Source organism: Hyla sarda, chromosome 5, assembly GCF_029499605.1.
Source record: "Hyla sarda isolate aHylSar1 chromosome 5, aHylSar1.hap1, whole genome shotgun sequence".
Classification (NCBI taxonomy): Eukaryota; Metazoa; Chordata; class Amphibia; order Anura; family Hylidae; genus Hyla; species Hyla sarda.
The window spans coordinates 307,809,353-307,833,673 of NC_079193.1; the positions used below are offsets into that span (position 1 = coordinate 307,809,353).

At 41.8% G+C, this 24,321-nt stretch overlaps 1 protein-coding gene across 2 annotated transcripts in view; it reads right to left on the reverse strand.

The window, feature by feature from the left end:
• Positions 1-10,901: 10,901 nt before the first annotated feature.
• The window catches only part of SBSPON (somatomedin B and thrombospondin type 1 domain containing), a 106,750-nt gene continuing 93,330 nt past the window's right edge, over positions 10,902-24,321 (reverse strand). For both annotated transcript variants that reach the window (XM_056522152.1, XM_056522151.1), the window contains 4 exons: positions 23,873-24,067; positions 23,239-23,329; positions 17,012-17,188; positions 10,902-11,395 (listed from right to left, as the gene is read on the reverse strand). In XM_056522152.1, coding sequence (XP_056378127.1) covers positions 11,278-11,395; positions 17,012-17,188; positions 23,239-23,329; positions 23,873-24,067 — 581 coding nt within the window. In that variant the 3' untranslated portion in view covers positions 10,902-11,277. The remainder of the gene's footprint in view (positions 11,396-17,011; positions 17,189-23,238; positions 23,330-23,872; positions 24,068-24,321) is intronic.

Below are 24,321 nucleotides of genomic sequence, written 5' to 3' on the forward strand. Positions count from 1 at the left end.
TCAGAGAGGCCTCCCGATCTATCCTCTCCAGGCACCAATCCCCAGGGGTGAGTTCCGTGCCCTTACCCATGAAAACCTGTTGCTGGTCAGGTATAAGGACAAGATGGATGTCCTTATGCTCACCCCAATTCATGTGAACGGCAGCATCCCTGTCCCTGTGCGAGGTACTGCAGCACCGGTCCCAAAGCCTTATTGTATCATGGACTACAATCAGTATATGGGGGAGTTGATCTCTCTGATAAAGTCCTCAAGCCATATAATGCCATGCGCAAAACCTGGGCATGGTACAAAAAGGTTGCAATCTACATGGTCCAGGTTGCCATGTACAATGCATTTGTACTATACCGTAGCGCTGGCAACACAGGGAGATTTCTCAAGTTCCAAGAGGTGCTCATAAAGGCACTGATCTTTGGCAGTCGGGGGGGGGGGGAGCGGCCCCGGGCACTTCCGGAACGGGAGGTGCCAGGATCTTCCCAGGCCAACACTTTTCAGGGGAGGTCTCCCACAATGGAAAGAAGGGATGATCCCAGAAAAAATGCAGTGTTTGTCGCAGGAGGGGTATACGGAAGGCCTTAAATGTGCAGCACTCTCTGTACACCTGAGCAGGGTGCGCATTTGAGGTAACAGAATAGGGACAGCCACACACATCACATGCCCAGAATGATGATTCATTCAGAGTATAGGGTTTGGGGCGGGCATCATTTTTTTCTTTTGGCTATACTCTGGGGCATCATTCTGGGTACCCAATTTGCAAATTATTATGAAAATTGCTATTTTTATTTTATTTTTTAAATACACTTTATCCATTCCTGGAAAATAAATCTAGGAAACGCCTGTCCGTTCAAAATGGTGTCACATGTGGCTGTTTTATTTTTCTATTCGCCTCTGAATGTATGTAACTGTCAGGCCTCAAAAGTGCAGTGCTCTCTCCTCCCCTGAGCGGTGTGCGCATTTTCAGGTAACCGTTTAGGGATGGCCACCCACAAAAAACATTCTTATAATTATGAAGCAGAGCATAGGGTTTGTGACGGGCACACGTTTTACTTTTGCCTATGCTCTGGGTCATCATACTCCGTACACAGATAGCATATCAGTTGGAAAATTGCATCCATACCTAGAAAATAAATTTAAGAAACACCCGACCGTTCCAATTGTCCACTTTACCCCTATAAAGATTCCTCAGGTGGTGTACTTTCTGTAATGGGGTCACATGTGGGTGTTCCTTTCTTTTATTTTCCTCTGAATGTATGTAACCGTCAGCTACTGATATGCCATAGGCCTCAAATGCGTACATTGCTCTATGAGTCTTGAGCCATGTTATGTGCCTGCACAGCATGTTACGTCCACATATGGGGAATTTTTTTACTCAGGTGAAATTGGGTTAAACATTTTTGGGGATTTTTATCCGATTAACCCTTTTAAATTAGCAACATTTTTGGTGACAACAGCATTTTAGTGAAAAATAACACATTTTTCGGTTTTACAGCCCATTGATCCAAAAACCTATGAGGTGTAAATATTCACCCCTTGTTACGTTCCTTGAGGGGTGTCATTTCAAAATTCAGGTCACTTGCCGGGTTTTATTTTAGGTCAGAACCTCTGGCAGGGCAAAGGCCTCAAAGGTGCTCGGTGTTTTCTCACTCCCTGTTGTGTACCCACACAGCACGTTGCATCTACATATGTGGTATTTCCTTACTCGGGAGAAATTGGGCTTCAAACTTTGGGGGGGGCTTTTTCTCCTATAATCCCAGTTAAAAATGAAAAATGTTGTGCAACAATAGCAATTCACTGTTAAAAATCTGATTTTTAATTATTATGGCCCACTGTTCAAAAAACCTGTGAGTTGTAAATACTCACTGTACCACTTGTTACATTCCTTGAGGGGTGTAGTTTCCAAAAAGATGGCACAGTTGGGGGGGATCCTCTGTTCTGCCACCATGGGGGCTTTGTAAATGCACATGGCCCCCAACTACAATTCCAGCCAAATTCTCTCTCCAGAAGCCAAACAGTGCTCCTTCTCTTCTGAGACCTGTAGTGTGCTTGCAGAGCAATTTACGTCAAGATATAAGGTATTTACTTGTTCATGAGAAATTGGGCTACACATTTTGGGGGGATTTTTGTTCAATTACGCCCTGTTAAAATGAAAAATTTGGGGTAAAATTATTTTTTTTCACTTTTACAACCCACTGTTCAATAAACCTGTGAGGTGTAAGTTCTTACTGTAATGCTTATTACGTTCCTTGAGGGGTGTAGTTTCCAAAATCATGTCACATGTGGGGGTTTCCGCTGTTCTGGCACCATGGGTGCTTTGTAAATGCACATGGCCCCAACTTCAATCACATCAAAATTCTCTCTCCTACAGCCAAACAGCGCTCCTTGTCTTCTGAGACCTCTAGTGCGATCACCGAGCAATTTATGTCCACATATGAGGTATTTACTTGTCCATGAGAAATTGGGGTATACATTTTGGGGGGATTTTTGTTCAATTACACCTTGTTAAAATGAAAAATTTGGGGGTAACACCAGAATTTTAGTGTTAAAAATCAAATTTTTCTAGGCACCATGGGGGCTTTGTAAATGCACATGGCCCCCAACTTCAATTCCAGCCAAATTCACTCTCCAAAAGCCAAATGATGCTCCTTCTCTTCTGAGACCTGTAGTGCTTTCGCAGAGCAATTTACATTCACATATGGGGTATTTCCTTATTCGGGAGAATTGGGATTAAAATTTTGGGGTGATTTTTCTCTGATAAACCCTTCTGAAAATGAAAAATTTGTGGTAACACCAGCATTTTAGTGTTTTTAAAATAAAAAAATTTTCATTTTAATATCAAAATATTACAAAAAGTCATCAAACACCTGTGAAGTGTTAAGGCTCAATATACCCCTTGTTACATTCCTTGAGGGTGTAGTTTCCAAAATAGTATGTCATGTGTTTTTTTTTTTGTTTTTTTTGGTGTCCAAAAAAATTATTTCTCCAAAATCACAAAGCTTCCTTTTTGAGCCATGTTGTGCGTCCGCAGAGCACATACACATATGAAGTATCTTTTCCTCCACTTTGCTGCTATTCCTGTGAAACACCTAAAGGGTTAACAAACTTTCTGAATGTCATTTTTAATACTTTGAGGGGTGCACTTTTCATAATGGGGGGTTTCTTACAGAAAGGCCCATCAAATCCACTTCAAACTTAACTGGTCCCTGAAAAAATAATATTTAGAATTTTTTATGAAAATTTGGAAAATTGCTGTTTTACTTTGAAGCCCTCTAATGTCTTCAAAAAGTAAAAACATGTCAACTTTATGAAGCCAACATAAAGTAGACATATTTTATATGTGAATAAAGATATCATTTATTTTAAATGTCTATTTTCCTTACAAGAAGAGAGTTTAAAAGTTAGAAAAATGCAAAATTTTCAAAATTTTTATTAAATAAATTTTTTACCTAGAAATGATGCAGGTATGGGCAATTATTTACCACTAACTAAAGTAGAATATGTCACAAAAAAACAATCTCTGAATCAAATTCAAAAGCATCCCAGAGTTATTAATGCTTGAAGTGACAGTGGTCAGAATTGCAAAAAATGCTCCGTTCCTTAGGGTCAAAATGGGCTCCATCCCCAAGGGTTTTAGTGGGAGAACTTGCACAGTTGGTGGCTGACTAAATACTTTTTTGCCCCATTGTATACCTAGGAGACTGAACAGGGGGCTCTGAGTCATTTGGTGTATTAACATAAATCTCGCGGCTGCACGATAATAACATAAAAACTTTAAAGTCATGCTTTAATAACCCTGAAAATCCCTTTCAAACTCTATGTAACCGCTTGGGGATGAAGGGTGTACAGGTACGCCCTTGCTCCCTGGTACTTAAGGACCAAGGGCGTACCTGTACGCCCGTGGGAATTTCAGTCCCCACCGCGCGGTGGGCAGGGACCAAGCCAGGATGCTTGCTGAAATCATTCAGCAGGCATCCCATGCAAATGCCTGGGAGGGTCCTGAAAGTTAATTTCCCCCGCTCTGCCTGCCCCTGGATGTTGGGGCACAGCCTGGGAAGATGGCGGAGAGGTGCGAGGGCCGTGGATGCGGCGGGGACCAGAGGCAGTTACCTCCTATCACGCGGGAACCAGGGACCAGGACTGGCAGCAGGCAAGTGGTGCGGCGGCGGTGTCAGATGCTGCAGTGAGGATCACCGTAAAGTGATCTTCACTGCAGCTTCTAGAAGTTTCAAAACTACAACTCCCAGCATGTCCAGACAGCCAAAGGCTGTCTGGGCATGCTAGGAGTTGTAGTTTTGCAACATCTGGAGGGCCACAGTTTGGAGAACACTGTGCAGTGGTCTCCAAACTGTGTCCTTCCAGATGTTGCAAAACTACTACTCTCAGCATACCAAGACAGTCCAGGCATGCTGGGAGTTGTAGTTCTGTAACATCTGGCCCTTCAGATGTTGCAGAACTACAACTCCCAGCATGCCTGGACAGTCTCAGCAGTTTGGACAGTGGTGTCCAAACTGTAGCGCTCCAGATGTCAGTTCAAAGCATTCCGAGACTGTCCAGGCATGCTGGGAGTTGTAGTTCAGCAACATCTGGCCCTTCAGATTTTGCCAAACTATAGCTCCCAGCATGCCTGGGCAGTCTGGGCATGCTTGGAGTTGAAGTTTTGCAACATCTGGAGGGCTACAGTTTGGAGACCACTACACAGTGGTCTCCAAACTGTTCTCCTCCAGTTGTTGCATAACTACAACTACCAACATGTCCTTCGGCTGTCTGGGCATGCTGGGAGTTGTAGTATTGCAACAACTGGAGGCACACTGGTTGGGAAACATTGTCTTTTATCTAACTCAGTGTTTCCCAACCCGTGTGCCTACTCCTGTTGCAAAACTATAGCTCCCAGCATGCACTGACAGACCATGCATGCTGTGAGTTGTAGTTTTGCAACAGCTGGAGGCACACGGGTTGGGAAACACTGAGTTAGGAAAGACAGTGGTGCGGAAACACTGCGGTAGTCTGTTACCTATCTCAGTATTTCCCAATCCCAACCAGTGTGCCTCCAGCTGTTGCATAACTACAACTCCCAGCATTCACGGTCTGTCAGTGCATGCTGGGAGTTGTAATTTTGAGCCCCCCCCCCCCCCATGTGAATGCACCAGTTCAAGTTTGAGATGCGGCAAATTATCCGCTGCAGCGGGAAACACGCTGTAAACCCCTGCCCGTTTGAATGTACCCTAAAAACACTACACTACACTAACACATAACAAAGAGTAAAACCCTACATATACACTACACTCTTACACTGTGACACCCCCCCCCCCCCCCCAATAAAATATTTTAAAATGTCCTGTACGTCAGTTTTTCCAAAAGGGAGCCTCCAGCTGTTGCAAAATAACAATTCCCAGTATTGCCGGACAGCCATTGACTATCCAGGCATGTTGGGAGGTTTGCAACAGCTGGAGGCACCCTGTTTGGGGAAAACTGACGTACAGTATTTTTGGGGGAGGAGGCAAGTGTAACACTTGCATCCAGGTACACCCCTATGAAAATCCCTAATTTAAGCCTCAATTGCGCAAGGCGCTCTCTCACTTCGGAGCCCTGTCGTATTTCAAGGCAACAGTTTAGGGCCACACATGGGCTATCTCCGTACTTGGGAGAAATAGCGCTACAAATATTTGGTGGCTTTTTCTCCTTTTACCCCTTATGAAAAGGTAAAGTTGGAGTCTAAATCAGCATGTTAGTGTAAATTTTTTTACATTTTTTACACTAACATGCTGGTGTTGCCCCATACTTTTCATTTTCATAAGAGGTAAATGGAAAAAAAAGACCCCCAAAATTTGTAACACACTTTCTCCTGAGTACGGAAATACTCCATATGTGGATGTAAAATGCTCTGCGGGCGCACAACAAGGCTCAGGAGTGAGAGCACACCATGTACATTTCAGGCCTAAACTGGTGATTTGCACAGGGGTGGCTGCTGGTTACAGCGGTTCTGACATAAACGATAAAAAAAATTAACACCCACATGTGACCCCATTTTGTAAAACTACCCCCCCTCACGAAACGTAACAAGGGGGTACAGTGAGCATTTACAGCCCACAGGTGTCTGACAGATTTTTGGAACAGTGGTCTGTGAAAATGAAAAATTTTATTTTTCATTTGGACAGCCCACTGTTACAAAGATCTGTCAAACGCCAGTGGGGTGTAAATGCTTAATGCACCACTTGTTACGTTCCTTGAGGGGTGTAGTTTCCCAAATAGTACGCCATTTGGGGTGTTTTTCGCTGTTCTGGCACCATGGGGGCTTCCTAAATGAGACATTCCCCCAAAAACCATTTAAAAAAAATTGGCTTTCCAAAAGCCCAATCTCGCTCCTTCCCTTCTGAGCCCTCTAATGCAGTGGTTCTCAACCTTTTTGGCGACTGTACCCCCAAAGGCTGAAAGTATGTCTGCGGGTACCCCCTTGCGGGGAATTTACGCGCGAGGGGTACCCATGGACAAAGGGCGTGTTCTTACCTTTTTACTAATGCGATAATGAATCCCCTTGTGCCATTATTCCCCCCTCCATCTTTATCCCCTTGTGCCATTATTATCCGATATGGCAAAAGGGAATCAGAGGTAGGGGGGAATGGCACAAGGGGATTAAGATGGAGGGGGGGGGGTAATGGCGCAGGAGGATCAGAGGGAGAGAGGAATAATGGCACAAGAGATTAAGATGAACGGAGGGAGGGTTAATCATTACTCCACCCCACCTCCATATTAATCCCCATGTGCCATTATTCCCCCTTCCATCTTAATCCCCTTGTGCTATTGTTATCGGATATGGCAAAAGGGGATCAGAGGGAGGGGGGGGGGATAATGGCACAAGGGGATAAAGATGGAGGAGGGGGATAATCATCACCCCCCCTTCATATTAATCCCCTTGTGCCATTATTTCCCGCTCCCTCTGATCCCCTTTTGCCATATCCGATGATAATAATAGAACAAGGGGATTAAGATGGAGGGGGGAATATTGGCACATGGGGATTAATATGGAGGTGGGGTGGAGTAATGATTTACCCCCCCCCCTCAATCCATCTAAATTTCTTGTGCCATTATTCCTATCCCAACCCCATCCTTTACTCCATATTAATGCCTTGCGCTATTATTTCTCCCCCCAATCCCCCTGGGCTAATGTGTGTGTGTGTGTGTGTGTGTGTGTGTGTATGTGTATGTATATACATATATATATATATATATATATATATATATATATATTTATATTTAAACATACAAAAACCCTCCCTCCATCCCATACACATATATTTCACTTTTTTTTCTCTTTACCAGGCTTCCTGCGGTCCCGTGTGGCTTGTCCTTGGATGCAGTGCGTCCCGTTCGGCGGGGCTGCACTGACGTGTGACGTCCTCCTGCGATGTGCGGCACCTCCCCGTCAACCACGCAGCTCCCTTACAGTAGCCTTCTGTACAGAGAGCTGCCCCGGCTATGCGCTGTCAAGTACTGGCCAATGCATGGCTGGTATTTGTCAGTGCATTTGCATACCCCCAAACAACCCCTAGGGGTACGCGTACCACCTGTTGGGAACCCAGGCTCTAATGCACCCGCAGATCACTTTACATTCACATATGAGGTATTTCCTTATGCAAGAGAAATGGGGTTTCAAATTTTGGGGGACATTTTCACCTATTACCCCTTGTGAAAATGAAAAATTTGGGGTAACATTAGCATTTTAGTAAAAAAAATAAAAATAATAATTTTCATTTTCACGTCCAACTTCAACGCAAAGTCGTCAAACACCTGTGGGGTGTTAAGGCTCACTGTACCCCTTGTTAGGTTCCTTGAGGGTTGTAGTTTACCAACTAGTGTGCCATGGGGGCTTCCTAAATGAGACATGCCCCGCATAAACCATTTCAGCAAAATTCGCTTTCCAAAAGCCCAATGTCGCTCCTTCCCTTCTGAGCCCTCTAGTGCACCTGCAGATCACTTTACATCCACATATGATATATTTCCTTACTCGAGAGAAATGGGGTTTCAAATTTTGGGGGACATTTTCACCTATTACCCCTTGTGAAAATGAAAAATTTGGGTTAACATCCTGCACCACTTGTTACGTTCCTTGAGGGGTGTAGTTTCCCAAATACTATGCCATGTGGGGTATTTTTTGCTGTTCTGGCACCATGGGGGCTTCCTAAATGCGACATGCCCCCCAAAAACCATTTAAGCAAAATTCGCTGTTTAAAATCCCATTGTCGCTCCTTCACTTCTGAGCTCTCTAGTGCGCCCACAGAGCACTTTACATCCACATATGAGGTATTTCCTTACTTGAGAGAAATTGGGTTACAAATTTTGGGGGGCTTTTTCTCCTTTTACCCCTTGTAAAAATAAAAAAATATGGGTCTACAAGAACATGTTAGTGTAAAAAATGCAGATTTAGATTTTTCTCCTCCATTTTGCTGCTATTCTTGTGAAACACCTAAAGGGTTAACAAACTTTCTGAATGTCAATTTGAATACTTTGAGGGGTGCAGTTTCTATAATGGGGTCATTTATGGGATATTTCTCACAGAAAGGCCCCTCAAATCCACTTCAAACTTAACTTGTCCCTGAAAAGTTCAGATTTTGAAATTTTTATGAAATTTTGAAAATTGATGCTGAACTTTGAAGGCCTCTAATGTCATCAAAAAGCTAAAACATGTCAACTTTATGATGTCAACATAAAGTAGACATATTATATTTGTGAATCAAAATATAATTTATTTGGAATATCCATTTTCCTTACAAGCAGAGAATTTCAAAGTTCGAAAAATGCAAAATTTTCTAAATATTCATGAAATTATGGGATTTTTCACCAAAAAAGGATGCAAGTAACGACGAAAATTTACCACTATGTTAAAGTAGAATATGTCACAAAAAAGCATTCTCGGAATCAGAATGAAAGGTAAAAGCATCCCAGAGTAATTAATGCTTAAAGTGACAGTCAGATTTGCATAAATGGGCTGCGTCCTTAAAGGAGAACTTCAGAACATAAAAATTGTCCCCCATAGTGCCAGCAGTAAAAAAAAAATAAAGATGTACATACCTTCCTCCGCTCCCCCGGGGCCTCCGGTAACCGGCTCCGGTCTCCGCCACGATCCTCTTCCTGGTTGCCGGTGGTCGGATGAATCAGCCAATCACTAGCCGCAGCGCAGTCCGACTCGGCTGGTGATAGGCTGAGCGGCAATGTGAAAACACTTCAGGACACAAAATTCTTCACTACACCGGCACCTGCGGCCGGGGCCGAAAACGTCACACTTGCCGCTCAGCCTATCGCCAGCCGAGTCGGACTGCGCTGCGGCTGGTGATTGACTGATTCATCCGACCACCGGCAACCAGGAAGTGGATCACAGCGGAGACCGGAGCCGGTTACCGGAGGCCCCGCGGGAGCGGAGGAAGGTACGTACATCTTAATTTTTTTGCTGCCGGAAGTATGGGCGACAATTTTTATATTCAGGAGTTCTCCTTTAAGGTGAAAATGAGCTGCGTCCTCAAGGGGTTGATAATGTTAAAAAAAAAAAAAAATAACTTAGTAGAATATGTTTAGGCAATAAGTGAGGTAATTCGTAGAGAAATACATCTCTCCACAGTTACTCTATTGCCATCAGCAGAATATACAGTATGTGCCATTTACAGGAGAGAGCAGAAGGGATGTCATGAAAGTCATCCACATGCACAAACACTATCATTCTACTGGGGATAAGCATCAGCAGGGATTCTAATTTCCCTGTATTACTCTCGTAAGTTTCTGAATTGTTTTCCCTCATGAGCAACACCAGAAGACACCTAGCAATTGTCTATAGTACAACTACAGTATAAAAGTAACATTTTCTGCAAAGCTTGCTAGAATCTAATACCGTATTTATCGGCGTATAACACGCATTTTTTAGGCTAATATTTTTATCCTAAAGTCTATCTGCGTGTTATATGCGGGCGCTTTAAATCAATGAACTGCAGTGGCTTTTGCAGGTCCAGAGACCTGCCGTTGCTGCCAGCTTCTCTGCCCCTGCCTATCCTGGGGTCCAGAGACTGCCGGCGTCGCTGCCCCATTACCTCCCCCATCCCCCCTGGTTTTTCTGACCCCGCAGAAGCCCCCAGGAAAGGCAGGGGGAGAGAGGCCGTCGCTGCCCGCTTCTCTCCCCCTGCTTTTCCTACGGTCTAGAGCCCTGCTGCCGCCGCTTCTCTCCCCCTGGCTATCGGCGCCGCTGCCCCATTGCCTCCCCCATCCCCTGTTTTATGATTACCTGTCGCCGGGGTCGGGTCCACGCTGCTTCTGGCTCCGGTCCGCAGTGCTTCTGGCTCCGGTGTGGCGTCTATGTGTCGTTGCTATGTGCGGCGCTAAGCAATGACGAGTGACGTTGCGTCACTTGTCATTGCGCCTCGCAGCGCATAGCAACGACGCGTAGATGCCACACCGGAGCCAGAAGCAGCGCGTACCTGACCCCGGCAACAGGTAATCATAACACCGGGGATGGGGGAGGCAATGGGGCAGCAACGCCGATAGCCACGGGGAGAGAAGCGGGGCAGCAATGCTCTAGACCCCAGGAAAGGCAGGGGGAGAGAAGCGGGCAACGATAGCCTCTCTCCCCCTGCCTTTCCTGGGGGCTTCTGCGGGGTCAGAAACAGTGTATCGGGGTATACACATGCACACGCACGCACCCTCATTTTACCAAGGATATTTGGGTAAAAAACTTTTTTTACCCAAATATCCTTGGTAAATGAGGGTGCCTGTTATAGGTCGGTGCATGGTATACCCCGATAAATACGGTACATGGAATTGGTTTATAACAAAAATATTACTTTTATCTGGTAACAATATACTGTAAGAAATCCAAATCAAACAATATGCAAATTTATTACATAAAATATTTTATTATATTACTTAATTTTTTCACCACCATCAGTTATTTTTCTAAATAAAGCAAAACTGTATACATTCATCGTGCCAGTTCATTATCTCAAAATAATATAGTGGCAAAAAGGGCACTGCAAGTATTAAATATGAAAATTATATTGTTCTTTTCTATTAACATATAAGTTGACAAACAATTACCACAATGAAAGGTTTATTATTTAATAGGATTGGAGAACAGGGGCCCAACCATTCTATTGATAGGGACACCTGCTAATAGCACCATTTATGTAAGAAGCCAGTTACATACTTCTTTAGGCTTTACTGTATATTCACATATGTTAGTATTGTAGCCAGTAATACTTAAAAAATATATCAAATTGTGTTTTTTTCTTTTTATTTTTTTTTACATTATGTAAAAATAAAGCTATGAACTATAGGGCAGGAACATGTCTCAACCTCTCTAACTTTTCTCCAGGTTCCATAACACTTGCTATTTCCAACAGCTTGCCACTGAAGAATCTGGTCCCTGAAAACACAAAAAAAAGCAAATCAATGATCAGTGCTATATGCAGAATACCAATACTTTAAGTTCCAATATTTATGGGCAATTCCTCCTACAAACAACCACAAAACCACATAAAAATGATCAGTCTAAATAAAATAAACAAAGGGAGGATGCTGTAAATTGGGGAAAAGGATGTAGAAAGAAATCAATGTAAGATTAATAGACAGAGATGTACAGAGAACATCCTGAGACTAAAGCGTGGATGTGGTTCTCTTGTCTCTTTCCTTACCCCAATCCTCCATAACCATGAGTTAGCACTGTCTGTGTATTTATAAGTTGACATCAGTAAGGTTGTACTGTTATGGAATTTGTTTCCAGTAAAGTTCTCTGTAAAGTTATGGTTTGACATAATGAAACAAACCAAAAAAATATTTAAACTGGTTTTCCAGTTCCATGCAAATAAACTTTAATTGTTTTCCCATAAGCAACAATTACCATTTCTTTACAAAATAAGTAGTCTATGTATTGTCTCTGGGATCAACCCTAAATTGGACACTGTCAGATCCCAAAACTTTTTTTTATGTTCTTACTGATGGAAATAAAAGACCTTTTGTGATGTCCTGAATCAGCATCAGGCTTGTCCATGAGTCATGGACAAGAGATGACTCATGGACAAGGCTGCATGAGCAGACACACCAATCACTTTCCATAACCACAAGAAAGGGACACACCCCCTTCCCCTGAGAGTATTTTTAACACTGTGAGCTAATGAACAGAGGGATTTTTATAATAAATATATGTGATAGAGGCATTAAAATGTGATGTAAAACAGAGGTTTCAAACTGGTGGCCCTCCAGATGTAGCAAATCTTTAACTCCCAGCATTCCCGACAGCCATTAGCTGCAGCAAATGGCTGTCTGGGCATGTCCAGGCATGCTGGGAGTTGAAGTTTTGCAACATCTGGAGGGCCGCCAGTTTGAGACCCCTGATGTACATGGTCAGGATTAAGTACTGAGTAACATATACATTTATTTTTTTATTTTTTGTGAGATCTAAGAGGTACACTTTAATTGTGCGTGAAAAATTTGTGTGGCAATGGCCTGCAAAGCAACCAGGCATTCAAGTTATCCCCATCATTCTGTGCTCAGTATTCCAAAATGACAGCAAAGTTTTTGAAATTTATGCCAATTTTGGAAAAAAATATTACCTATGGGCATAACTACACTGCTCAAAAAAAATAAAAGAAACACTAAGATAACACATCCTAGATCTGAATGAATGAACTAATGATATGAAAAACTTCCGTCTTTACAAAGTTGAATGTGCTGACAACAAAATCACACAAAAATATCAATGGAAATCAAATTTATAAACCCATGGAGGTCTGGATATGGAGTCACACTCAAAATCAAAGTGGAAAACCACACTACAGGCTGATCCAACTTTGATGTAATGTCCTTAAAGGACATCTGCAGTGTGATTAACACTTATCCCCTATCCACAGGATAGGGGATAAGTGTTTGATCGCGGGGGGTCCAACCGCTGGGACCCCCTGTGATCTACTGTACAGGGCCGCGGCTGTCCCGTGCAGGGGGCGTGCCGGCCGCAGCATGACGTTGCTTCTGGCACGCCTCCTCCATACATCTCTATGGGAGAGGCGGGGAGGCAGCGTTTGTGCCTCCCCGTCTCCCCCATAGAACTGTATGGGGACGGGGAGGAGACGGGGCGTCTCCGTCGATCTCTAGGTCGACGCTACGCGCATTAGCGCTCACTATGAGCGCTAATGGCGGCGCCCCGTTAGGGAGATTGAGGGGGGTCCCAGCTGTCGGACCCCCCGCGATCAAACACTTATCCCCTAAGTGTGATTGACTTGGAGTTACATTGTGTTGTTTAAGTGTTCCCTTTATTTTTTTTGAACAATGTATTTACCCCCTTTCTATGACACTTGAAATTTAGCTTTGGGGACCTTCCATTACTCTTGATCATATTTCAAAGGTTTCTACACCTTCACGGATCTGGAGTTGGTCACAAAAAGATTTGTGCTGCACTGAAAGATCGCAAGAGTACAATGGCCTCCATAATTCTTAAATTTAGGAAGTTTTGGTACAACAAGTACTCTTCCTAGATCTGGCTCACCAACTAAGTAGTCAGAGGATTGTGGCTAAGGATTTCAACCATGTGCAAGCAGCATTCAGAATTTATGCTGCATCATAACTTCCTACCTACCCCTAAAGGGGTTTACAAAATCTGCTCTCCAGTGTGGGAAACTCACTGCTCCATTTTTGGGTCGGAAAACTAAGGTACAGTCACTACATCTAAAGAACTAATTGTCCACCCCATGTTGTACAGGAGACTGTATAGTCTGGAAAAACTTCCAGAGACTTCCCAGGTACTGCCACCTTGCTGAGATCTGCGCCCATAGTCCTCAATGCTGCCTACTTACAAACACCGAACCTAAAAGAAGCTCATCAGAACATCCTGATGTCAGAAATAATATACAGCATTCAGCAGCTGCTGCTGATGCCGAGGCATTTGTGGACTTGGCCCAATACCTTGCTGAGCTCCTTCCAGAGCAACACTGCCTTTTCACCCTGCTGCTGGACAGTGTTGACATCTGGCCTCCTACATAGAACATAGAATTGTGACACCTTAGTGTCTCCCCTTGGAAGTACGCCATTCATGGGAATTTCTGGCGGACCTGGCGTTTCTTGAGTCCATCTGTGCATGTCACCCAGAGGACCCCTATCTGTCAGGCTGCCATTTTCCAACACCTGCTGGGCTGAGTGACCTGTTCCTACATGAAAGCTAGTCAGAGGAAAGCCTGTGGATTCACCACTCTCGCCAATTGGCTGTTGGGGGTTGAGTCACAAGTGCAAGACATCTGAAATACCTTGCCTGTAAAGCAGAGTGCGGTTCTCTACTGTCATGTGGATGCAGTCAAGGGTGTAATGAGGGTGAATACTCGTTTCACAGCAAACGCCACAGGAGACTACATTAGGTGGTTGACAAAGCTAAAACCAGGGGGAACTGGTGGTTAAAAGGGACTACTTTCTGCCAAAACACCACGGTTTAATGCCCAGAGAGATCATTGAGTGTACCCCTGCTTTTGGTTAACAGGGGAATTGCACAACCCCAGAAACCAAAACAGCATCCCTACAAGCCTTCTAAAAATTAGGATGATGACTGGTGGGACATGCCAACTTCTGTGGTCTGATAGAGATGCTGAAGCCTCTTTTATCACCATTAGCTCTGCTGGTCCCCATCTACTGGCTAACTGGAGACTTATCCTATCTTTCTCTCACCACATATCCTTTGCATATATAGACTCTTATAGGAGAGCCTATTGGTTGAGTATGTTCCTTTGTTTTGTGTTCTGTGGCCCATTGGCATACTTTTTCACTGTAAGGGTGGGTTCACACCACGATTTTTCTATACAGTTTTTGGATACGTTTAAAAAAAAACAAAAAAAAACTTGCAACCGTACAGCAAACTGTGGCCATAGACTTTCCATTCAAAACCGTATGCACCATATTGTAAACAGTTGTCTCCGTTTTTCACACCACACAGTTTTTACTTTTTTTTTCTGGACAGAAAACCATGGCCTACCACGGTTTTTGGTCCGGGTGAAAAACCGTATTGACCCGTATACGTTTTTTTTAAACATGGAAGTCAATGGGAACCATACAGACATGTATGTGTGTACGATTCCATCCAGTTTTTACCATACGGTTTTTGACTTTGCACAGTTTTTTTTCTTGGAATTTTAATCAAACAAGTGAAACTTTATTCATAATGGAGTAAAAAGTTCAAAACGTATACATTTTCTTTCTTAAAAAACGGATGCAACCGGACATCCTTTTTCAAACCGTATATGGTTTTCAACCGTATACAGATAAAACTTTGTACACACGTTTTGATACAGTTTAGTCAGGTTTTGAGGAATACGTTTTTTTTATTCAAAAACCTGATAAAAAAAAACTGTATTGCAAAAATGTGGTGTGAACCTACCCTTAGTAACACTAGTTTAAGTATAGCACCTGGCATAGCCATGAACTTCTTACACCTTTTTCTACTCCTGTGTTGCATAGACTGGCCCCAAAGTTAATACCCTTCCAAAAAAAAACTATTAAATTTTTTCGGGCATCAAAGTAACATTCCAAGAATGTGTATATTGTGCCTTGTGTTTTAAAGTGTTTTCATGCATAATACTGCCATGTATTAATTCTGCTGATGCTATAAATGCACTATTCTCAACTAAAAAAAAGTCTATATATTATTTATCTTTTATTTTAATAACTGAACTCTATTGATTTATGCTATTGCTACATTGACTATTACTTGAGCTAATACATAGACATTTATGGACATTTGTGCTAAAGTGTGAAACTCTAAAACCTTTAAGCCATTGTACCTCTTCTTGCTAGAATCTTTTGCACTACAGTCTCCTCAGGGACAATTTCCTATGCTCATGTATTGTATTATCCTGTTCATATTAGTACATTACTTTACTGAAGTATTATCCTGTTTGTAAAAGAAGCAGTGCCTTATTAAAAGTTTAACAATCCAGTCTTTAACCTTGCATGGTGCATGCTAACATTGTCTTTTAAGTCTAGCAACCACCTTCCAATGTGACGCCAAAGACGGCTTCTTTTAAGAGGGGAAGAATGTAGCTTCTCAATTTAGCTGTGCCAGCTACCATCCTAAGAGAGTTGTCAAATGGCTGAGTGGCTGAGTATCTAAAGGTTTGCCTTTATTCGTAAAATGTGTTTCAGGTACTGGAGAGGTAATGCAAATGTATTTGTGTGACTTGCACCTTATTTTCAAAGTGTCAAGTGTCAAAATGCCTGCATTACTGTACACAGAACAATGATGCTTTGGTCACCTGCATCTTCTAGCCATTCATTGCAGGAGAAAGTCCCTATTCCAACCTTCCTCTTCTGGGGAAATAAAAAGGAGCTAAACCTGTAAGAACCAGTTAAGGCCTGGCTTTTACCGGGCCACATGTGTGTCTCTCGGCTCTGCTCTTGCTGAGGAGACCAGGGAAGTTAGCCCTAAAACTATCTAAGTCTACAAGCAAGTCACAGTTCCTAATACTTGTACCTGGTGCTGTGTGCACTGTGAGGACCCATTCTACAATATCCCTGTCTCCGAGAAGGATAATTTAGCCTTAACAAGAGAGGAGAATGCTGAATAAGGTCCTCTCTGAATTATACTGATAATTATTATTATTATTTTTTTTGCCTCAGTACTGCCTGTCTGCCATGTCAATAAGACTTCCTTGGATGCACCTTTTGGAGTGTTGTGTCACAGATTACTGCCAACATTTTTTGTAAAGTGTAGTCTATATTTTGCACCTTACACCATGGTGAATAAAGAAGTGAAGATTTTCATCCAGCAGTTTTGAACTGAGAACTTGAGGCCCAGTGAACACTAACACCTGTACATGCAGCTGCAGTAGACATCACTCATAACAGTGCTAAAAGCACCTAAAACATAGTCAGTAACGCTGCTTGGTAAAGGGACAGAGTCCAAATATCCATTCATCTCTATTACATCAGGTTAGTACCACTCTGCCACACGACATATACATCAAAAACTACTATACTCAGCATCTCCCCTAGTAGCTACCATACTTACTTGCTAGCATCTGTGCCATCCCCATAGCAACGATGGTTCCTAACATTCATTGCAGGGTGTTGGCAAGCCACACACACAGTGTAGCTATCTCTGATGTACAGCATCCATCGGGCATGTGGACGATCCTCCCTCATGCAGGCTGGAGAAAAGGATTCAATCTGGAACTCAACGCAGTACCTAATAAAAATATTACAATGTATAATCATTACCTACATTAGTGGTTTCTAATAGATATATCTTAAAAATTTCTACAAAAATTCTGATTGCTTAGAAATATATCTTTATTTTTTTATTCATAATTAACCCCTTAAATAACCAGCCTATTTAATTTTAATTCTGCCACTGTTTTAGACTTTAAACGGAATACTATATGTATCTTGCTACTATAAGCAGAGCACCTGTTGCCTATGAAATTGAGATTGGAGTACTTACTGTAAGTTAGTGGGAAATACCTAAAACACCTGTGAGACAGTGTAAACTGGGGTGAATAATTCTGCTGTAAGTACTAGTCTCTTTGTATAGTGCCTCCCTCACAACAGTGAACATGAGATACGATCAATGTTCAGTTTCTTCTAAATTCAGCAATTTTACCAGTCGCCTGATTCGGGAAGAACCGTCTGGATCCCCAGATCCCCATCTTAGCACAGGTTGTTTCATATTTGTGCTTGTTTGCTTTTATATTGCATTCACAACAGATTTGCACCTGCCCATTTAGACTAAGTTTCTACTTGGGTTTTTTTTGTGCGTTTTGCCCCCAAAAAACACCAAAATGGCATTTTTTTTCAGTGAAAAAAATGCTGCGGTCAGATGTTAGCTGTAAATCAATGAGAAATCGCAAAATTCCTTTTTGTACCGGTACGTCATGAGTCCGCTCCTGATCTACAACGCGGGGCCACGGCGTCATAGCTTGTCGGGCCCAGCCTCTAACAACGCCCCGGGACCCATGGCTAATAGCACACGGCATTGATCGCGCTGCCGCACGCTATTAACCCTTTAGACGCGGCGTTCAAAGTTGAACGCCGCGTCTAAAGTGAAAGTGAAACCATGCCGGTTAGCTCAGGGAGCTGTTCGGGATAGCCGCGGCGAAATCGTGGCATCCCGGACAGCTTACATGACAGCTGAAGGATCCCTACCTGCCTCCTCGCTGTCCGATCGCCGAATGACTGCTAGAACACTGCAAAAAAAAGTGAATATGATCATTTAACCCCTTCCCTATTAAATGTTTGAATCACCCCCCTTTTCCCATTAAAAAAAGTGTAAATAAAAATAAACATGTGGTATCGCCGCGTGCGGAAATGTCCGAATTATAAAAATATATCATTAATTAAACCGCACGGTCAATGGCGTGCGCGCAAAAAAATTCCAAAGTCCAAAATAGTGCATTTTTGGTCACTTTTTATATCATGAAAAAATGAATAAAAAGTCCTATCAATGCAAAAATGGTACCGCTAAAAACTTCAGATCACGGCGCAAAAAATGAGCCCTCATACCGCCCCATACGCAGAAAAATAAAGTTATAGGGGTCAGAAGATGACAATTTTAAACGTATAAATTTTCCTGCATGTAGTTATGATTTTTTCCAGAAGTACTTCAAAATCAAACCTATATAAGTAGGGTATCATTTTAATCGTATGGACCTACAGAATAAAGATAAGCTGTCATTTTTACCGAAAAATGTACTGTGTAGAAACGGAAGCCCCCAAAATTTACAAAATGGCGTTTTGTTTTTTTAAATTTTGTCTCACAGTGATTTTTTTTTCCTTTCGCCATACATTTTTGGTTAAAATGACTGATGTAATTACAAAGTAGAATTGGTGGTGCAAAAAATAAGCCAGCATATGGATTTTTAGGTGCAAAATTGAAAGAGTTATGATTTTTTAAAGGCGAGGAGGAAAAAACGAAAATGCAAAAACGGAAAACCCCCAGGTCCTTAAGGGGTTAAGCAGGGATCGATTTATGCGGGCGGACAAGGAACTAAAAATGTAGCCAGCAATATTAAAGATGAAGAAAGGGGCCATTTAAATGGAAAAATAATACAGTACAGACCAAAAGTTTGGACACACCTTCTCATTCAGAGTTTTCTTTATTTTCATGACTATGAAAATTGTAGATTCACACTGAAGGCATCAAAACTATGAATTAACACATGTGGAATTATATAAATAACAAAAAAGTGCGAAACAACTGAAAATATGTCATATTCTAGGTTCTTCAAAGTAGCCACCTTTTGCTTTGATTACTGCTTTGCACACTCTTGGCATTCTCTTGTTGAGCTTCAAGAGGTAGTCACCTGAAATGGTTTTCACTTCACAGGTGTGCTGGTGTGGAGTAGGAGGTGTGATGGTGTGGGGGTGCTTTGCTGGTGACACTGTTGGGGATTTATTCAAAATTGAAGGCATACTGAACCAGCATGGCTACCACAGCATCTTGCAGCAGCATGCTATTCCATTCGGTTTGCGTTTAGTTGGACCATCATTTATTTTTCAACAGGACAATGACCCCAAACACACCTCCAGGCTGTGTAAGGGCTATTTGACCAAGAAGGAGAGTGATGGGGTGCTGCACCAGATGACCTGGCCTCCACAGTCACCGGACCTGAACCCAATCGAGATGATGTGGGGTGAGCTGGACCGCAGAGTGAAGGTAAAAGGGCCAACAAGTGCTAAGCATCTCTGGGAACTCCTTCAAGACTGTTGAAAGACCATTTCAGGTGACTACCTCTTGAAGCTCATCAAGAGAATGCCAAGAGTATGCAAAGCAGTAATCAAAGCAAAAGGTTGCTAGAACCTAGAATATGACATATTTCCACACTTTTTTTGTTATATATATGATTCCACATGTGTTAATTCATAGTTTTGATGCCTTCAGTGTGAATCTACAATTTTCATAGTCATCAAACTTTTGGTCTGTACTGTATATTTTTTCAAATTAATTTTGCTAAACTTTTTATTAGTAATATATTTTAATAATGTGTTTAACCAGTCCAGGACCAATGGCGTACAGGTACGCCCTCGAGCCCTGGTACTTAAATGGTCACTCTCATAAAAAAAAATGTTGATATGCTATTGCACACCTTTATGGTAAATAAAAAATATTTCTAATATACTTTTGTTTAAAAAAAAAATGAAGTTTTCTATGTTTTATTTGTGTTTAAAAAAAAAGCTCAAGAGCACATTTTCTGCCATCTCATACACAGACTTTGGACCGAAGCCCAAACACAGGAAGTGCACCTGGAGTGCTGAGGGGGGTGTGTCCAGCCTCATCCAATCATAGCTCCTCTCACACTTAACTGCCATATGCTGTTGGTTGGACACACACCCCTCAGCACTCCAGACTGCACTTCCTGTGTTTGGGCTTCGGTCCAAAGTCTGTGTATGAGATGCGGGAAAATGTGCTCTTGAGCTTTTTTATGCACAAATAAAACCTAAAAAACTTCATTTTTTTTTAAACAAAGTATATTAGAAATATTTTTATTTATCATAAGGAGTGCAATGGCAAAAATTAGTTTTAATGAGAGTGACCTTTTAAGGACCAAGGGCGTACATGTATGCCCTGGTCCAGTTAACGGGGTTTAAACCATACTCACAAGCAGAGAACGGGTTAAACCCATTGGGTCCTGGTTGCTACGGGCAGCCAGGACCCATGGCTAATGCTGGGCACCACCGATAGGGCCGATGCCCAGCATGAAACTAAAACTATCCCGGCAGCTCAGCGGATCTGATTGGCACTATCGTGACAAAATCGCGATGTCCCGATCAGCTTACTGGATGACGAGCGGGTCCTCACCTGCCTCTTCGTTGTCTGTTCGGCGATCTGCTGCTCCAAGCCTGCTCAGCAGGCTGGAGCAGCAGAGCGCCGAGAACACTGATCAATGCTATGGCATAGCATTGATTAGTGTAAGCAATCAAAAGACTGCATGTTATAGCCCCCCGGTGAGGGTTAAAAAAAATAAAAATAAAGTGTAAAAATAAAAGTGAATTAACCCCTTCCTTATTAAAAGTTAAAATCACCCCCCTTTTCACATTAAAAAAAAAAGTTATGTAATAAAGAATAAAAATAATTATATGTGGTACCGTAAGTGTCCGAAATATTAGAATATAAGGTTAGCTAAACCACACTGTCGATAGCGTACACGTAAAAAAAATACCAAAGTCCAAAATTGTGCATTTTTGGTCACTTCCTTTACCATAAAAAAAATAATAAAAAGCGATCAAAAGGTCCCATCAAAACAAAAATGGTACCGATAAATACTAAATACCACGGTTCAAAAAATGAGCCCTCATGAGCTCCATATGCGGAAAAATAAAAAAGTTTTATAGGGGTCAGAAGATGACAATTTTAAACATACTAATTTTGGTGCATGTAGTTAGGATTTTTTAAAGTAGTAAAATAAAATAAAACCTACATAAATTGGGTATGCATGTAACCGTATGGACCTACAGAATAAAGAACAGGTGTCATTTTTACCAAAATTGCTCTGTGTAGAAACGGAGGCCCCCAAAACTTACAAAATGACGGGTTTTTTTTCTATTTCACCTTACGAATATATTTTTTTGGGTTTTGCAGTAGATTTTATTAAATGATTGATGTCATTACAAAGTACAATTGGTGGCGCAAAAAACAAGCCCTTATAAGGGTCTGTAGGTGCAAAATTGAAAGCGATATCATTTTTAGAAGGAGAGGAGGAAAAAACTAAAGTGCAAAAAGATAAGTGCTGGAAGGATTAAGATTTTTTAATAGAAGTAATTTACAAATCTGTTTAACTTTCTCTTTAACTTTCTGGCACCAGTTGATTTAAAAAAAAATGTTTTCCAGGGGAGTACCCCTTTAAGGTCAAAATGGTCTTGGTCCTTAAAGGGGTACTCCGCCCCTAGACCTCTTATCCCCTATTCAAGGATAGGGAATAAGATGTCTGAAAAAGTGAAAAAAGTTAAAAACGCAATCTCTCCTGCAGCCCCCCCGAGTCATCAGCTGTACGGAGTTAAGTTTGCTCCATGGCTGATGACTCACGATACAGGGCGGCGGCGGTTCATGACATCACAACTCCGCCCCTCGTGATGTCACGCCCCGCCCCATTAATGCAAGTCTATGGGAGGGGCATTGCCGCCGTCATGCCCTCTCCCATAGACTTGCATTAAGTGGGCAGGACGTGATGTCACGAGGGGGCGGGGCCATGACTTCACATATTGCTGGCCCCTGTACATGAGTCATCTGTTCTATGCTCGGAGTAGTAGTACTACCTAAAAAAAAAAATTAAATTTGGAAAAAAATGTGAAAGTTAAAAACACACTTTATTAAACACATTACATTACTAATAAAAAGTTTAACAAAATTAATTATAAAAAACTTTGTTGAGGGGAACTGAGTCCCTTTTGTCTTTTGTAATAAAATTATGTATACTACTGTAGCTGTTGCCCTTTACACAAATAGTTGTAACCAAAGAGTCCACTAGAAGAATGCAAATACACTGGTCCCTCAAGTTACAGTAGTCATACTGGAAGCAATTTATTTTGTAACTATTGTTTCTTGAGATTATGACTTTGGATTGTACTGTCATGCTTTGTGTGATTGTAATTTATTGTATGTCTTTTGATGACTGAACGATCAATAACTCAACAAGTAGTTGGTCACAAAAGCCACCAGAATGTCAACACAGAACAGGAAAAATGAAACATCAAAACAGAAACCCACAAAAACAGATAACTAACAAAGTCACAGAAAGGCTGTACATATAACGGAGATTAATAGCTGTGAGAACCTACAAATCACTTTATACATCGACGACAGGAGCTTCTTTGACATCCTGTACAGTATTTACAGTCTACCAGAAAACTAAAGCAAGGACACCCTCACCTGACGTCCAAAGGAAAAGCCCATCCTTTTAAAGTTCAAGAGCAGTGCAGTACCACAGTGTATTGTAGAGATGCGCTATTACAAAGCCAATCACTGCATGCGCTTAAGTAATACAGGTGGTTTACCAGTGAAAAGCCCAATCTGATTGGTCTGATCTTCCAGCCATTGACACGTGCCACAGATCTGGGCTGTCTGTGAAAATATTATAACCTGAGGCCATTGTAACAAAAGGGACCACTCTACTGCTATATAATTGAATAATGAGGAATCCTGTGTAACATTTCAATATAACATATGCAGGGATGTATTAGGATAAAATAATATATGACAATATAAACACTTAATATATCCATTCATCAGGTTTAATACAATACCCAAGATCCTCTGTATGAGATGCCCAGTCTATCGGTACCGCACGCCTCCTTCGTTCTTTGTTATATTCAGAAGTAGTAATAAAGGCAGGAACTATGGAAAAATATAGTTACAATTAAATAATGGCCAATGTTTTTCACATTTAATGTTTTTCTGAGGATCTTTGGCTGGTACTGCTGTGATTGGCACTCATTTGCCGTGCCTTCACAAGGCTTGATCAATCATGTGTCTGGGCTGATCGCTGGATCGTATCGTATTGAGCAACATCCCCTGTTTACACTGGGCAATGTGTTGCTGATAACAATGATTTCATTGGACAAACAAAAGATGTGTTCAGCTGACAAACTACCATTTCTTTGTCAGCTTATTGCCGTTTCCAATTATTGGGAGCCCATCTAAGCACTGTACTGATATCTAAACACCTTGTCAATCTGCATAATGACTTAACCCCTTTAAACTGCTGAATGGGCTTGCATACAAAGTGGAATGTTAGAGGAAAAATATACAGTATAAGACTGGAAATTACATTATGACATTGTATATAATAAAGAATAATATATTGAGTAAAGGTTAATATTATGATTATAAGTGTCATATCAGGCTTCCATAACCTAAATAAATGTCTCTATATTTTACCATGCAAATGTCCACATTCAATGCCCTGGTTTGTGAAATATTCCAGACATCCAGCCTTCTCCTCCAGGTTTGGGCAGGGCTCTCCTCCATTTTCAGCCTCCTGTAAAACTTGACGTCTACGCACTCTATATGTTGGGCTGCACTGAACTGCGCAGCCACTCCAATGGCTCCATTCACCAACAACACATGCACGAGCTAGAGGAACAAGCATATTTGTGAAGTTAGAGAAGTCTTTTTATGATGTGCTTATTTGCTTAGTGCTTCCTCTACTGTTACAATATGAGGTTCTACAGTACATAGTAATTGTCCCTAGAGGCTACTACCTTCCTTAAACTAATATTCACATGCCAGCACATTTTTGTAACACTCCCCCCATTTCTCCTTCCCTTGAATAAGATAGACATCTTTTAAGGTGCCATACACATTTTTTTGTCCGAAAAATGTTTCTC